Source organism: Stegodyphus dumicola, chromosome 6 (assembly GCF_044657685.1).
Source record: "Stegodyphus dumicola isolate Sdum_Otavi_A_Nest chromosome 6, ASM4465768v1".
In the NCBI taxonomy this organism is placed as follows: domain Eukaryota; kingdom Metazoa; phylum Arthropoda; class Arachnida; order Araneae; family Eresidae; genus Stegodyphus; species Stegodyphus dumicola.
The window spans coordinates 192,173,271-192,191,520 of NC_140773.1; the positions used below are offsets into that span (position 1 = coordinate 192,173,271).

At 31.1% G+C, this 18,250-nt stretch overlaps 1 protein-coding gene across 1 annotated transcript in view; it reads left to right on the forward strand.

Annotated features, from left to right (window-relative positions):
* LOC118198707 (otoferlin-like) overlaps positions 1-18,250 on the forward strand; it is a 228,403-nt gene that overhangs the window by 157,057 nt on the left and 53,096 nt on the right. The window contains exons 23-24 of the mRNA XM_085819712.1: positions 6,871-7,041; positions 8,828-8,903. Of these exons, the coding sequence (XP_085675838.1) occupies positions 6,871-7,041; positions 8,828-8,903 (247 nt within the window). The remainder of the gene's footprint in view (positions 1-6,870; positions 7,042-8,827; positions 8,904-18,250) is intronic.

Below are 18,250 nucleotides of genomic sequence, written 5' to 3' on the forward strand. Positions count from 1 at the left end.
AATTTCAACCTAGGACCTAAGCTATAAGAACCGGCTTTTCCCCTATGTCAGTAAGGCGGAAGCTCCACCAGTAGCCGAGTGGTTAAGACCTCTGAATACTGATATTTTGACCTGGGTTCGAACTCGAACTTAACGGCCTGGCTACATGAGGATTTTCGAGGTTTTGCCACGTCTTCTGTCAATATGAGCCAGTTTCCTTTAGAAAAACCTCCACGAAACCATGCCTTCCCTGAAGCAGGTAGCTTTTTTGAGCTTTTCTGCATCCAAATAACCTAATCTAATCTAGCAAAAAGAGAGGAAAAAGTGTTCTAAACATGACAAATATTTCTCTTAGATTGATTAGTTCAATAAGCAAAGACTAAATAGACTGCCATATTTTAAAAGCATTTTATTGGCAATATTTTCTTTAAAAACAAGAATGTTGTTACAAGAGATAACAAAAATTCATTTAACTTAGTAGGCAGTGCTGGAGTATATATCTTTCTATAGGAAATATTTGACACTTGTTTGCCCAATAAGGGAAAAGATCCCATACTTTTATCTAATACGGATTAGATGACTTTTATTATTTGGGTTACTGCAAAGCTTTCGAGGTCTAACTGCCTAAGGGGATGGATGTCTTCGCGGAGAACTTTCTAAGGAAAACTAGCTGGTATTCAAGCTCTTTACGACCTTGCTACCTCTGGGAAAATACGATATTTATCTCACAGATATCGATGATAAAAAAGGGTAAATTTCGCTCAATATTTTAGTAATATCTGTGAAACGTTCTGTTGCTGACGTATATTGAAATTTCGAGATGACTTTTTTGAGTTTTTTAAACTGTTCGAATTAAAATAAAGATTTAAAGTTAATATTCTGGTTTATTACTATTTCAAATTCCCAAAATATAGCCAAATGTCAATTCTTGTGTGAAAACATTTATAACAAGAAGCCTACATATAGCGCATAGCAAGTTTAAAATACGAAGCTTGGAATGTACGACTAATATCCTCTTTCACGATCGTCCCGGATGTCTGATGCATGATACGGGATTAAAAAAGCTAAAAAATAATTTTTAGAACAACATATTAGAAATACACCGTTTTCATAATTATTTCTTCTTCTTAATTTTCATATTGTGACTGCCAAATAAAAAATAGAGTCTGCTTTTCAAACCATGTTTTAGTCATTCTGATATCGTGCAAAATTTGAGTGGCGGTCATCAGAAATTGCTGTTTTTCTAGGTTCTGATTTATATCAAAAACAGAAATGTCACTCTACCATCGTGCTTCTTTTATTATTAAGCCTGTGTCCAGTACAGCGCACGCGATGAACTGACCTACATTATGGTGGGTAAATCATGTTTGGCAACATTCAGTCTGCCCTTGGTCAAAGTTATTTGTATCCTTGATATAATTTTATCATTATTATTATTATTTTAGCTACGAAGTGTTGATTTTTTGGAGCGTATTCGAGCTTCCTTCTAAAATGACCGTGATATTTAGATATTATATTTGAAGACTAAACTGGTTTCCTGGCAAAAGCAGATTCAGCCAATTTCTCTTTTGATTGAATCTGATTCTGTTTTCAGATATCATACAAGAAGCTTAAGATTTTTGAAAACGAAATGAATATTACAAAACTGATACGCTCCTTACATGTGTTATTCATCTATTCATTCTTTATTAAGCGAGGCTGGTTTCTAAAACGGTTAACACAAAAACGAAAAAAATATGTAACCATTTTAATGGATCCATTTAGTGTAATTTTACAGATCTAGCTAATAATTGATATCAACAGTAATGAAGAACTGCGTTTATTGCTTTTAAGTTACTTATTTTAGTAATCAATAATAGAGAAATTAATTTTGAAAGAAAAATTAAATGTTTTACATATCGTCAAATGGCAACAGATTAGCGCGTGAAAGATAAAAATATTCTATTTCGAGCAGTAGCAACTGAGGAGGTTAGAGTATATGGAGTAAGCATGATGTCACAAAAATGAAGCGAAGGAAATGTGAACAACATGACGTCACGACTTATCATGGCCACTGTGTAGCGTACGTGATATTTCTATGGCAGACAGAGAACCAAAATGAACTCGGTAATTGCTTCTAATGTGAAATTTCTCCAATTTCACTTTATCATGCTTTCATTCTTTGAATAGTCACTTTAAAAACGCATTTCAGAAAGCAGTCGTAGCTATTGAATTCGCTCCGTAATTCAAAATCAGTGTCGAAAAAACCCTTTTTTAAATTATCCGTTATAGGTTTCTCCTTTCTGCCTACTTTATGAAAGGAAAGATTTCCTGTAAAAACTAAAATGTAATGTTCCTGTGTAAATGTTCCTGTGTAAGCTAAAATGAGCAGAAAGTAACGACTACTATTAGTTTATACGGGAAAGATTTGAGTGTTCCATCTCTTCAAAATTATGAAAGATTTCAAACAATATCAAAAATGCATAAAAACTAAAATAACACGAAATGAAAGAATGATATGGTATGTAAACAAGTCAAATGAATATACATTACATATACATGATTTAATTTCTTCTAAGACTGGGAAGAGTTTGAGCATATTAGAAGACATAACAATGATGGCAGTAGCGAAAATGCCTTAAATTGAGTCGTCTGCAATTAAATGGTGGGAATACATGAGACTTGGTAGTAGAAGAGAGAAAAATTCGTTGTCTATATCTATCAATTCACTATGAATGTTGTTCATTTTCATACTCGCTTCAGTGTTGATAATTGAGATTTGTGTTATGCTGTGGCTAATGCAAACGGCTTAAAATATGTCAGTATGCTTGATTGCTTAGAAGGACATATTTTTATGTCATATCATTTTTCGCAGTCGACTTTATAAAACTACCTTAAAATTTATGTACAATTTTATAATTAATGGCTTACTTTCCTTCATATATTACGTAAAAGAAGCATCCAATGATTTTGCTACTCGCTTTTTATCATGAAAATAAAAGTCCTTTTTACATATTCTTCATAAAATGAAAAAGTGCAAATTGTTTGAAAGATGGAATTTTCTTAAAGCGAACTTTCGTAAAGCAATAATGTGCTCCATATGATGTGGGTTGCATCAATATGCTGTGAGAAATTATTTAAACATATATGAATATAAATCATATTTTAAATAGCTTTTTATATTGCTTGATATCCATGTTATATATAGTGCGAACTCTATATATAACATAGATATCAAGCAATAATTAAAGATGCTAATTTTTGTGCCCAGATTATAGAAACAAACGTGATATTTTCTAACTTTTTGCTTTCTCGAAATTTTGGAATTTCTGAATTATAGCTTGTAATTAATTTCTTCAGAGATTTAGAATTCGTTTCAAAATTTCTCATAGATCTCAAGATTTAATTTTTTTTTAAATCAAGTTCAAAATCATGTACGACAATATAAACGAGGGTTATTAGCTTAAGGAGAGGGATGATTTCGAGGATCATTTTCTAAGGGAAACTGACTCTTGTTTGCATTACAAATAAGGAAAACCACGTAAAGTGCTATGCAGCCAGAGCATTTGCTGGGACTCGAACATGAATCAAATGTGTAAAGCTCAGCGATCTTCTACTCAACTTCTGGGGGCAACCAGTTTTTGTTCCGCTGATAAACAGCTGAAACGAATTTCAAATTGGCATAGATTTTAAGTAGAACTATCGATTTTGAAGGCAATTTGAATATGCATCACTTCTTTTAGGTTCCAAAGCATTCTTCTATAATAGGAAGAGTTTATTTATCTTTTATTAATTAATTTTTTTAATTGAGTATTCTGCTGTTGGTTTTCATAACTTTCCATTCATCATAATGGTGGCTGGAAGGGGCGTTAAAAATAAAATAAAATATTTAAATACCAAAAGAATTTGTACAAAATGACAGCAAATCTTATGAATGGTGCTTTTAACGCTTTAAGTGGTCATGTAACTTAAAGCGTTAAAAGCATGCTTTTTTTTGGGGGGGGGACGTCTCTGAAAGTGGCCGATATTTCTGTATAGAAGTAGAACATAATTAAATACGATTAATGAACATTATATTGATACTGATATTTTCAAAGACAATTCCTTTCAAAGAAGAGCAAAATTGTCTGAAACGTATGTAAATGTCATAGCGATGCTTCATGACACTAAGAATTTTATAGAAAAATAACGCTTATGCGATATCAGCAACTTGCAGAACTTTCCAAAATTATTGAACAGTGTAGATAGTAAAAACTTGGAAAAAGAGCTGTTTGTTTATTTCTTAAACTGCTCTAAAACTGAAATTTCAAATTCTTCTTCCATGCATTTATTACCTCACTAGTCATGTATTTCTTATTTAGAGCCACTGTAAGGCTGTCATCATAAAACATCAATATTTCTCCCCGCGTTAATAATGGCCATTAACCATTGTTACTGGAGTTATGGCGGGACGTTTGTCTCCATGGGCAATTTGGCGGGGACAGAAAGACGAAAATTCAGGCTAGCCTTTCCTGGTGTAACTTTTGGTTTTGACAAAAGTCTGTAAGGCCTATCTTCGAGGCCATATCGAAAGAGACAAAAATACGCAACAGCTTGATAAGGAACCTGCATCAAAATGCAAGAAAATCTGGGTTAATTAGGAATGAAAAAGTGGAAACGAAGGAAAAACATGCAAAACAAAAATACCGGTTGCTTAATTTTTTAAATTGAACCTATTGATTACATTAAAAAAGCAGCAACATTTATTTTATAACCGTTTTCATTCAATTTACTTTCCAGTGTACAAAAATAGACTATCGCTTTCCTACTAAATGGATTCCATATGCCTACTAAATGGAACCATAAAATTTCTAGAACTAGAGAAGATCCTCTCTTTTTGTTTTTGACGTATACAAAATAATTAATTCACTTTTTATCATTTCAAATTTACACTGACTTCATGAAGTTTTGTAGCAACACAAACACTTTAATATCAATATGTAAATTTTATTTATAATAAATAAATAAAACTTGGGTACGTCTATAAAATTTCATCGCAGTATATATTAAAAATGTATCTTTATCACATTTACAATTTAGTATGATACAAGCTGAATCAGATCACCGCTGATTGCAACAAGTTTCAGAATTCTTGCTTCTTAAGGCCTGCATCTTAGAAGAAACGTGTTCTCTTGTACAGCCATTACTTTTTTTTTTTAATCAGGAGATGTGAAAAATGAGCAGTGCCCTCGCCGGGATTCGAACACCAAACCTCCAATTGCTATTCGGACTTTATATCCATTTACACCACGAAGGCACTTGGGAAAGAAGAAAAAAACCTTATGCCATGATGAGGTCTATAATTTTCAGATTTACAGACTCTCAGAGTTTTGTCCTCTGAGAGCAAGTGCATCTCCAGAGGACAATTTATTTTCTGAATCCTATCAGAACTTTTAAGTACATGATACAATTATTCAATAGATTTTTCACAATTTTAAGCAACAAATGCCTATAAGCAAATAAAAAATCTATTTTTACAAAACATTTGTTAAAATTAGGAAAAGTTTCCTTGATATTCCAATGGCTCCAACCTGGAGTCTGTGGAGTCTCCAGGCTGTCTAAGTTGCTGGTAGTTTCTTCCAGTAGTATTGATTTTCACTTCAGTTGGTGATTCCCATTTACAACGACTTGTTTACAAACATATATCCCTGCGAAGACAGCTTAGTGATGGAGACGCAGCCTTTGTAAAATACAAGTTCGGTGATCTGTTTCCTGTAGAAATTGAGCTTTAAAGGCATTACTGATCTTGTTTAATGTCACTCCGTTTCATGGATCTTAGTCAGAATTGATTGGATAAAAAACATTCAGGCATAAACGCCGTAATTTAAAATTTTACTTTGAATCGATTAGAATTTTTTTTGTGTTTCAGTTTATACAAGCAAATTTATTCCCCTATAAAGTAATTGTATAAGGTATGTCTCCCGTCTTCCTAGCATGCCTTCGTGGTGTAGTGGTTCTGCACGCTGGGCTGGTATTCCAGAGATCCGTGGTTCGATTGCTCATTTTTCATCTTGCCTGCTTCCAATTAACTTAATGTCTCTACAGTTGTAGTTCACATGTAAGCAAACTGATGTATAAAAGCAACTTAACAACTTCTGCATTTAAAGGAATCATAATTTGTTTCATAAGCAAAAGTAATTTCTTTTAAATTCCTGAGTTTTCTAAGTATGTTTCATGAAAATCAGAGTTTGAGATTTTCTTGATGATTTCAAAATTTCAGTGGCAAGATTCTCAAATACAGTCACTACAAAGGAAAACTTAATTTTTCATTAAATGCAGGTAGTTTGTTTACTAAAAAAGAGTAGCTAAAATTCCTGAAAAATCTTAAATAAACTTAGAATTTACTGAAATGAATACATCTTTAATAACAGATTCATCACTTGTCAACTGATGCTTTCTTGAAATACTAAATGAAATTTTTAGTTACTACCTAGATTTCCTTTCATTTTTTCCTTTTGTTTTCAAAGTAACTCTGAAAAATCGAAAGGAAATATTATTGTAAGAATATCATGTGACGATATGTTGAAAATTTAGGAAATATTCAGACTTCTTAAAAAAAAGTAGGGACTGCGTTTTGAAATTGTTTGATGATATATTACAAAACTATTAACAAAGAATATGGTAAGTAAATAAGTATTTCGAAGCTATCAAAACACTTGGATCTCGCCTAAGTTTAATAAAAAATAAACAACAGTTGAACTATAAATCTAATTCAGATTATAGTTTTGATTTGATTTTTGCTTCGCTTTTGCTTTTACATATGCATTCTTCCAAATGATAAAGAATCGTAACAAGTTTCTAAATGAATCCAAGAACAAAGCTGCTTTTATTCTAATGAATTCTTTTAGTAGTTATTATTATATTTAATTTTAGATGCTTTGAGTTCGTGGCAAATTTTCCAATTGATTCTGTGCTTCAAATTCAGCTGTATGACTGGGATCTGATGGGCTCAGACGATTTAATCGGTGAAACGAAAATCGATTTGGAAAACAGGTTTTACAGCAGACATCGTCCTATTTGTGGAATTCCACGCATTTACGAAAAGTAATTATTTGATTTGAAATTGTTTTATGTATAGTAATTTTTTTTTTATTCTTAAATTTAAAGAAATGAGCATTTTCATTTTAAAGTCTCTAACGAAAAATATACAATACTTTAGATAATTACAAAAGAATCAAATATTATTTTCTACACAATACCAATTTCCTTCCTACACAATACCATATTGAACAACACCAACATCACGTGTTTGTAGCAATAAGATTGGAATCTGAAGGTTAAGTATTTTTGTGCTAATAATCTCTAAATTTATTTTAAAATATGAACATGTTCGTGTTAATATATTATAAAATAAACAAATATCAAATTACTGTTTTAAAGAGTGATATTCATCCCTACATTAAAATTCCTTCTCCGTCATTTCTTTTTTAAAATTCGTCTTTGTCCTTTTCTGTGTGTTAAAAATTAATCATCTTTATTACTGATATTGATTTCTGTTTGTGCCTATATTACCTTAGTATTCAGATTTTTTCGTAATTATTATAAGTATTTTCAAGAAAATTTAAGTTTCTGTTCTTTCTCCGATGTCGAAATTTTAACTTGCTATCCGGACGTTATACACAGCATATCGGATTATTATTTTATTAGTGTTTTGATTTAAAATATTTTAATTGATCAATAAAGTCTGTTTTAAGTTCGAGTACGCCCAATCTTTAATTATTTTAATTATTCTTAATAACATTCTATTCAATTTAACAAGTATCTTTAATGATATCTCAAGACTGCAGTCAGTTTTAATAGTATTTTACAGTGAAGCATAGCTGTTAAATTCTTTAAATTAATTGCTTACACAACTTTCCTAATAAATTATGTTTCTCTAATTGAAAATTAAGAACAATTTGTTTTTATTTTCTAATTGCATATGCTTTCTTGAAGAAATCATAACCAAACGTTGCAAAATTCAAATTCAAAGAATATTTAAGAATTCGAGTAAGGATTTTTCATATGTTGCTTGTTGCTTCGTTTAAAAATAACGTCATAAAAGTATATATTTTCAACTTCAGCTTATAAACATATTGCCTGAATTATTAGATATTCGTGTAATTTTGCCGGCTGCATTTTAAGTAAGCCCTAAGGCACATGACATTAAGAAATTCTTGGCGAAGTAACACATTTTATTTATTTCAGGCAATTTTATTTAAAGTCTAATTTTATTTGCATCGAATAATTTTGTGACATAATTTTCGTACTTTAAGAAGATATTAATTTCTGAGATCAGTATTTAATTTTTGAAAAAAAAAAAGCATTTATTATAAAAAAAAAAAACTTTAAGCATGCTTAAAAATATTATAATTACGTTTTTACGCATTTGAGGTCTTTCGAATACTTACTTTTCGATCACTTTGTAGAGACATTAGGATTTTTTTTGGAAGCAGGAGAGCTAAAAAATATGCAATCGCCTTCGCCGTGAATCGAACCACGAACCTCTGAAATACCGGCTCAGTGTGCTGACCACTACACCACAAAGGTACGCCAAAAGGGTGGGAGAAATACCTTATAACTTTTGTGAGCCACAGTATTTTCTGAATCTTACTAAGTGTAAGAAAAGTAAGTAAATGATAGTACAATCTGTATACTAAGTAAAAAATAATTAACTCAAAGTAAGAAAATAATTAACTCAAAACTGTGTTTGATTAATTTATAAAGAAAATAAAGAGAATTTCCTAGTAATCATATCTCATAATCATAAATATCATATTGTCATTTAGAGGAAATGTTGTCTTTTCTTTTTAGTTATTAATGTTACAAGAATCTTTTTACTTGTTTCTAGTCAACTATTTTCATTCCGTTTACGACACTGTAAACTGATACAGCCGTCTAGGACATTTCACAGGGTTAAAAAACAGGTAATTTACATAATGTTTAAACTAGAATTGCAGCTCTTTATTTAGCCGAAACTAGGTTTCATTATGCATAATTTCAAAAAGAAAAAAAAAAACATATTCCTGTCAGTTTGCGACATCGGGTATTGTCAATGTTTTGATGAACATAAGGCAGTTTTCCTCAAACTTTACGTAAGCTTTTACTTTACATAAACTAGCCATAAGGTCTTGAATGAAAGGAAATCTTATCGACCGATTATTTAAAGCTAAATTTATTATTTGTTATATATTTGAAAAGTTTTCTTAAAATTTTATTCTACGATTTTCAGTTTAATTTAAAAGATTTTGCGTTTTTTAACATTTATCTGGGGGTGAGGATATTTAATAGTTTATGCTATTATATTCATAGAAACTCAGCGAGTAAGGAAATTGAATAATTTTTGTTACCTTTATTTACGTTTGTTCTCGTTTTGATATTTGAAATATTTTTAGCAGAGTCTTTCCAAAAGATTTTGGGCATTTACATATCGTTATGCGTTTATCATTTACACAATTTGATACGTATTCCAGCTGCGCGAAACATGTATTGACATTTTTAATTGACTGAGTGAACACGTATTAACAATCGCGAAACATGTGCTAATATTTTTTTATTAAACTGCGCGAAACATATATTAACATTTTTAATTCACTTTAATTCATATTGGCAAGTTAACCAATTTCTAATTTCTAATGCGTTATCAATTCAACTTGAGGTAATATGTTTATCTTTCAAATTTCTAGCCACTTGAGAGGCCAGCCGCTTAAAACACCTATTATTAACACACTTAAAAAGGACAAAGGATCATTTTAATGAGTCCCTCTTATCTAATTTGACGGGACCACCTAGTAACTGATAATAATAGAGATGAAAAACTTTAAAACGCTTAATAATCGACATTTCGGATTCGGAAAGAAAACTAAGTTTTTCATGCTTTGCCAGATGGAAACAGTGGTGCGTGGAGGACAAAAATATTTTGCTTTGGTCAGCGTTAACGCATTTCTTTCCAATTGCCGTGTTTTCTGATTAAATTTGAAACATAAATATCTTATGTTTTACCAAATATCAAGATACTGCTATCAAAACTTATCGTACAAAAATTAAATAAATAAAAACAAATTCAAAATTCAAAACACGAGTTTCGAAAGGTACACATGTTGGAAAGAAAGACAATATGTGTGCAAAATTTGGTTTCTGTAGATAGCCGTCATTTTCCCACAATGTGAGGAACATACATACGTGCATATATACCTAGAGTAAAATAGAATATAGAGTAAAACAGAATTTGGAATTTTTTTATTTTAAGCTTTTTCCAAAAGAAAACAAAAAAAAATTGCATCAGTATTTAGATATTTTAACTACGTACAATGTCAAGTGATCAGACATTTTTTAATTCTAAAAATAATGTGAAAAATTTTAAATGCATTAAATTGAAACTATAAAATATCGTTTTCTTAGAAGTCTACATCTGCATCGTATTTTCCTTACACTTAATATTCTTTTAAAACTTCTCTTTTGAGGGACAAATTTGAGTCACAAAAATTATCTAATGTTTACTGTTCGATTAAAAGAAGATTTTTTAATTATAGTTTAATTTAATTAAGTTTTTTAATTATAACGAGCTTCCAAAAGGATAATTTAACTATTCGGGTATAGATATATGCGCACGTACATGCATACATACAGATTCTTCAAATTTAATAATAAAGGTAGCAAATTGAAAATTTGAATTTGGCAAACGCTCTTCTTAATAATTTAAATCTATATTTTGTTTTTAACAATATTTTTAAAACACATAACTTAAAGTACATTTGAATTTATAACAACTATGAACTTGAGTACTATTAAATTTTGTAGCCATTATTATAATGAATAAAAGACATATCTAATTCCATATGTTACGTACTTCAGATAATCGTTTGGTCTATAGTTGAATGAAATGTAACACCGAAATATTTCAATATTTTTTCTACAAATTTTGTGTTGTCAGAGTAATATTTGCATTTCTCAATAATTTAAATATTGCAGTAAATGCAATTATTAATAACTTAAACATTCAACTGATAACTATGAAGATTTGCGATTAATAAGCAATATTTCTAACGCTATGTATTGCGATCCTTCAGGCAGAATTCAGGCATCTGATTATTAATAAAACGAAACCCTTTTCGATAAAGATAATTCTAACTTTTATAATAAATATCTATATTTCTGTACATTAATCATTAAATGACGTAGATTCTAATTGACTTAACTGTCAGTTCTTGTATTGTTCTATCTTATCAGCTTATTTTTTGTGTAATTATCCTCTATCATTTCTTAACGTGTAATTAAGTATAAGTCGTATCTGCACTACACATAAAAAGTAAATCTTTCATTCTTTTCTTCGGTCTTGGAGAAGCTTAGAGACTCAAACAGGTTCTTGATGCAGAACTGTTCCGGTCAGAGATTATGAGAAAACTTTTTATAAGGGAATCATGTTTGAGTGTTTTGTCTTTAAATGAATCGGAGAACAGATGGTTAAAGGGCCGCATGGTATCTCAGCTATGTGACACTTTTTTTAATTTTATGCCTCCCCAACTAGGTTAATGAACTATAAAATGACTTGAAACTTATTATCAAACACTATTTTTATTCTACTTTATTTTCAACAAAACTGCGCGAATATCGTCGCCAAGGTTAAACTACTCGAATATCGTTTGTGGCTGTCATATCTCCACGACTGCTTCCAATATGGCATCAAAAAGCTTCTTTCCCAAACAATTCGTCACAATGAATTCGGAGAAACAATGAATTCGCCACAATGAATTCGGAGAAATATGATTCTAGATGATGTCAAGCTGTATCTCTTTACATTTTTTTGACCATTTAACAAAGCCCTATAATCTTTCCACATTTTGGTTGTTTACAACCAAATGTGTTGTTTTTGTTTACAACTTTTCACATTGCAAAATTAAAAATTAACGGTAAATCACGATAAATTAAAAATTCTCAATTTGTTTTACAAAATAAAAGACTATTACAGTATCAAGCGGCTCATCAAATTCATAAAAGTACCGTGTTTTGCATAATTTGGTGGTTTATCGCGAGGGCCGTGAAACTCAAGTAGTACCCTTGTTTTTCATATCAAACTACATATCCCCTTCAACCTTTTGATCCTGAAAGAATCTCGTTTTGTAAACAAAATCGATAATACGACATTAAAATGCCTTGTAACCGGCACCTAATTAACGAGCAGTATTAACATAGCTGCACTTTTGAAAGCCTAGATTTAAATCCAAAGTTTAGGCCTATGAGATAAAAAAAAGTATGTAATAGACCAACAGTCTGAAGACTTTAAATGTTGAAAACATTTGTGTTGGGCTTCTGCCGTTCAACTAGTGAATGAACGAAATATCCAGAAAATAAAGTTGAACTACCGATCTCTTTGTGGAAAGCAATATCCACGGTTTACAGATACAATTCACACTGAAAGTCACCTTATTTATTTTGTCTTCTTCTTGGACAAATATAAGAAAAAATACTGTTGATATCAAGAATAGTACTGTTGGTGTAAATGGTGACTTATTGATCATATTCCCAGATGACGAATCGAGTGAAGAATTCTCTTGCTTTTATAACATGTCTGGCGCTCGTGTTAAACATCTTGGATTTGCGTACATATTCGAGATGATTAGTGTTAGTAAAAAGGAGGTACAGGCTTATCTTAATGTAGCCAATTATATTTCTGTTGCACTTTCTGAAGATGACAATGAAATAATCGGACATGTTGTAGTAATAATTTCATGTTATGACTCGAAATAAAGACTCTTCAGTAAACAAATAATTCCTTTATTTACGATGAACAGCTCTCTCCTTCTACAGTAGCATCACTCACTTGGCGATGGAAATAAGGCAACAGGACAAAAAATACTTCAGTCACATAGCAGCCGAATATTACTACAGCTCTCTCAGCAGATAGAACCTATAAAATTCATTACTCAGTTTTAAAGTCTCTGTGATGCTGGCGCTGTGTCAAGACAGCAACGATATTTGTATAACTTCAGTTGCACGTGTACTTTTAAAAAAGGAAGATGATGAGAATAGTGATTGACGATGAAGACTATACGCAACATGGAAGTAACCTGACGAAGAAATGAAAACTTTTCTAAGATTTCCCAAGATATTTTCGCCTATGTCCATGCATGATGTTAAGAAGCTTCATTTTATAGACAGCGAATTTTTAAAACTATGGCGACAATTTTATAAGTAGACATTCGAAGTTGTATGCCATCATTATAGGAAATTCACTATTCTCGTGTGATAATAAATATTGTAATTATAAAAGATTGACTAATTTTGCTTTCCTGAAGCATAAAAATCATGTTATGTATTTTTAATTTTGAATAATCTGTATTATTTTCAGTATTATTTACTTTATTTTGGCTGATATATCAAAATCACTACCGATGGATTTTCCATTGATGACATCACAAAACATCATCAAGTAAATTCTAAAAATATAAATCGAATTATCCGGAAAAAACTTTTTGTATGGAATCTGCGTGTTCCCGTTGCAGCCGGTTGAAAGGAATTATGTTGTATGTATTAAAATAAAAGGGAATAATAGCCTTTTTTTAATTTAAATATACTTATTACTCGAAGGTGACTTCCCAACAAAAACGTTTCGAATTAAATAATGCGAGATACATGTACCAGACAAAACAAATAATTAATATTATTGTATTATTCGCTAATAACATAGCATTAGAATAAATACTTTAAAGTGCTTTAAAATAAAATAGCAATAAATCCTTTGTACTTAGAATGTGGATTATTATTTAATCAATTTATTATTACTTATTGAGATGGCTAGGTGAGGGCTGCAATTTCTCATCATCTGTTATACTTGAAATTTTATAACAGAAAGTCCACCAGTGGCCAAGGAATAAAACCGCTGAATACTGTAGTTTGATATGCATTCGAATTCCGGCAAATGGTTGACTGCACAGAAATATACGTATGTGATTTTTTACCCTTGTGTAATATGAATGCATCCCCGTTTCCCTTGGAAGTACTCCATTAAGGCATCTTTTCCTTCATACACATATCTCCGCCAGCTTTGCAGTAGCAAATGATGATAATAATAATAATAGTAATCGAATATAATCCGTACTAGGTGAATGATTTGATCATAACAACGAAGGTATAGAGCACATGGTTGCTGTCCAAGTCCACAAGCAGCTCAGATCTTAGGTACATAATCCTAGTGTTATACTACCACAATCAAATAATCGAATCCATATCAGAAGAAAAACGATATCAAATTTTTTGCACTCTCCAAAAATGATTGTACCGTTTGTTAATGATATTCAATGATAACAACTTCGTAAATCAAGCTAAACTCTGCTACGTTCACACACATTTACGGTTTCGACTATTACGAACAAATTCAAAATATCCTTAGAATTCTCATTTTTGTGACTGCCATTTAATGATTAAGTTAAATTTGAATAATTACCATCTAAAAAGCTACCTTTTCAATAATTTCATCGCGCTTATACAGTTTGTGTTCCATGATCTATCCCTTTACTAATTTAAATTCAACTCAACTATTCTGTGAGAAAGGCTGTACTCATTTATTTCATTATTACAAAGCAGGTGGTGACTGTTGGGTAAAAGAGGCATGACTTGTTAAAGGACTTTCTGAAGAAAATTCATCTAGTATCCACGTAAAATCACTTAAACGCCCCTTGCTGGAACAAAGCTAGAATCCGTATATCTTGATGTCCTCTTTCTTATTAAAATCCATTACGTAATTAAAATTCAAACTTAGAAAGAATTCGTTTGTGTGATGCTTACATGATTAAGTAATAAAACTGCTGACAACATTTTATTTTTATCTATTAGTATGAAATATATTTTAAAAAATAAACTAAAAATGAAATCTTAAAAAATAAATTGTGAGTGAAATTAAGAACTATGGGCTAAATCCTCTTATCGCCATTCTAAGGGGGGGGGGAACTTCACTTTTGCATTAAAAAGAATCTAAGAAAACATTCATTATCAATGGCTTCTTGCAAACGGCAATAATTAGAAAAGCAAAATAAAATCTCATTCACATACCATTTCATTTAGAAGAAAAATAATATGACAAAGGCACTAAAATTACAGAATCAATCATGCCAGGACGAAATGCTTCTTTGCCTGTAACTTTTGACTTAATATGTTTGTTCTCGGTTAAGAAAAGTAGCTCATTCTCTGAAAAAACATTATGTGCATATTAATCCACGTTTATGTATTTTTCGTACCCAAAACTTATGAATAAAATTTTCATTAACTTAAAAATGGCAAGGTTTTAATTAAATTTAAAATTCAAATCAAAAATCCTTGAAACGAAAAGCGGTCATTTAAACTATCCTGCACGCTTACTAGAAGCAAATTCGTCTATTACATTAATAATTCATAAGATCAGGAGCTATGATATTAAGCAGTAATTTAAATTGTATCATTTTCTTTAACTGCTTATGGAAATTCGTCGTTATCAATGTAAATGAATTTTTCTTAAGGTATCAAATTTATGTAAGTTGAAAAGCAAATATCAGTGCCACTCGTTCAAGGAATGGATAGTTTTATTGAAAAAATAAAAGGGTAAGACTCAGTGTCATAAACTTCCACTACCTGCTTCTGTTAAAATATTTTTTAGATCTTGAGAATAAAGGATTTTTTTACTAGACTTAATGTCATTTGATGCAAAAAAGAGCATTTTTTTTTCAACTATTCGTTTCTCCAAAAGCATTTAGGAAATTTAAATTTGACTTAGAACATATTTGAATTACGTATTGTGTTACATGTTTGAATAATGTTCAATAATGATCAATTGTTTTTATTTTGTTTGTTTATTTATTGACACCACGATACCTTGCAGTAACTTATACAGTGCAGATACATGTGTTGGCATGTTTTTAGAAATAGGCAGAATTAGACCTTTTAAAGCTCCACACTAGGAATAAAGAATATGCACGTTAGGGTAATTTACAGACGCTGTTTACACATTTTTAGAACGATTTCTGGGCCTTTGAATAATATTTAAAAATGTAAAGAATATTTTTATATGTTTGATCTGAAAGCTTTGTTCTGTACTGTATCGTGATTTCCATGGCTTTTTGCAAAATTTCCAGGGCTATTGATTTCCAGTCCTCTTCCATTACGTTCCAGAGTTCATCAATTGTGGTGCGTTTGCAATTAGAAAGAACTCTTTTCAAGAGACTAGAGACCCATAGTTCATAGACGAAAAGTCAGGGAACTTCACAAGAATACACTTAAAAGATATATATAATACCTGTATCAGTCTTCATTTTTTCGGAGAATTCGTAATGGTACTTTTCGAAGTATGATTTATTGCTCTGACTTGATGTAGTTTCACTTTTTGAAAGTGGCTGAGATAAAGAAATGGAATTCCTCCTGTAAATATCAGACATAAAATTTTCTGTCGATAGTTGATTTTAGCATTTTTTTCACGCTTCTTATTTATTAATTTCCTATTATAAGAGAATCCTGCGAACGATCATAAACACCTTACTGAAACTTTCTTTGCGCTGACAGAATTAGGTTTGTAAACTTTTTCTATTTGTTAGGCCCACCAGTGGCCGAGCGGTAAAGTCGCTGAACACTGGTAGTTCGGTCCGAGGTTCGAATCCCGCGAACGGGCTGGCTGCATGGGCGTTTTTCGTGGTTTTCCCCATGTGTAACGTGTATACGAGCCAGTTTTCCTTAGAAAGTCCTCCACGAAGGCATCCCTCCTCTTAGGCAGATAGCCCTCGAGGCTTTGCCATAATCACACACACACATTCTTTTCTATTTGTTTCCTATAATAAACAGCCTAATTTTTGTTGCAGTCAATTAGGTAAACTCATGCTTCATCAAAGGTCAACCAGATTTGTAAATTTTTTTATCTCTGGGTTTTCGATAATAAATAGATCTTTCTTTGCTGTCTCATTTAAAAGTTTTTGCTGATTTTGGTTTTGTTGAATCCATGATTTATCAAGGATCACAATATATTTCCATCTATCTTCCGCTAAATAATTTTCATTTCATATAATTTCTACAACCTGTTCCGCGATGAGCCACATGCCTTGACGAAACATGATCATGTTCAAGCATCATGAACAAGCATCATGTTCTTTAGCCTTTTTAAGTTGTAAATCTCGGTTTATTATTTTATTTATCGTTGTTGCACATGTATTTAGAATAAAGGATTCTTTTACTAGACTTAATGTCATTTGATGCAAAAAAGAGCATTTTTTTTCAACTATTCGTTTCTCCAAAAGCATTTAGGAAATTTAAATTTGATCAATTTAATAATTGATTTCTACTTCGGGTGACTTCCTCTTGTTTCCAATGATTTAACTTTAGAAGCATTAGAAACAGTATATTTCGATCATTCGTTTGGATACTTCTTTCCATGCAGAAGCACTGATTGGCAGGTTTTCCTTTTCTGATTAATAATAATATTTATTTCGCACTTCGAAATTTTAATATCATACATTTCACAACGTTTTTGAATTATGGAATAGGAATATTTGTCTTCGGAAAGAGCAAACTTATATCCTTCAGTCCACAGCTTGTTTACATGCGACATTTTGAAAGAATAGTAAATTTAAAAGTAGCTGACGCTATTTCTAATTTCAAATAATAAGTTCCTGCCAGAAATCTTTATTTCCAATTCTTTATTTAAATCGTTCTAAAAATATGTGAACAACCTTGGTATTTGAAAATGGCGAAGCACACTAGTTCTGTCTGCCTAAGCGGAGGGATGAATTCGTGGAGAACTGTCAAAGAGCATCTGACTTGTATTCGCATTACGCATGGGGAAAACCAACTTCGCAGTCAGCCCATTTGCTTGGGTTCAAACTATTAATATAGTTTAACTATCTTAACTACTCGGATGTTAGTGGAGCTGTAAATAAATTATATGTAACTGTTACAAATTAGAAATGAGAAATATATTTTTCAAGATTAATATATAGTTAATTATTTGAATATAATGATTTGGAAGTAGTAATAAAAAAGGATAATTATAATCGAAATAAAATTTCAACCAAATGTGTTTACTCTTTGACATATTTAAAGATGAAATACGCCGCGTAGCGCATTTACTTGAAACGTACATGCTTGATCTAGGGTTATACAGAAAAAATTATCAATTTTCGAATGGATGCACCATTAGCTAAGTGGAGTTTCTATCCTCGCGATTGTTTCTTTAAATATTACCTTAAGAGAAGTATACCTTAAAAGAAGAACGTTTTCTATGACCTAAAACCACGTATAATTAGGCACTTATAACAAAGAA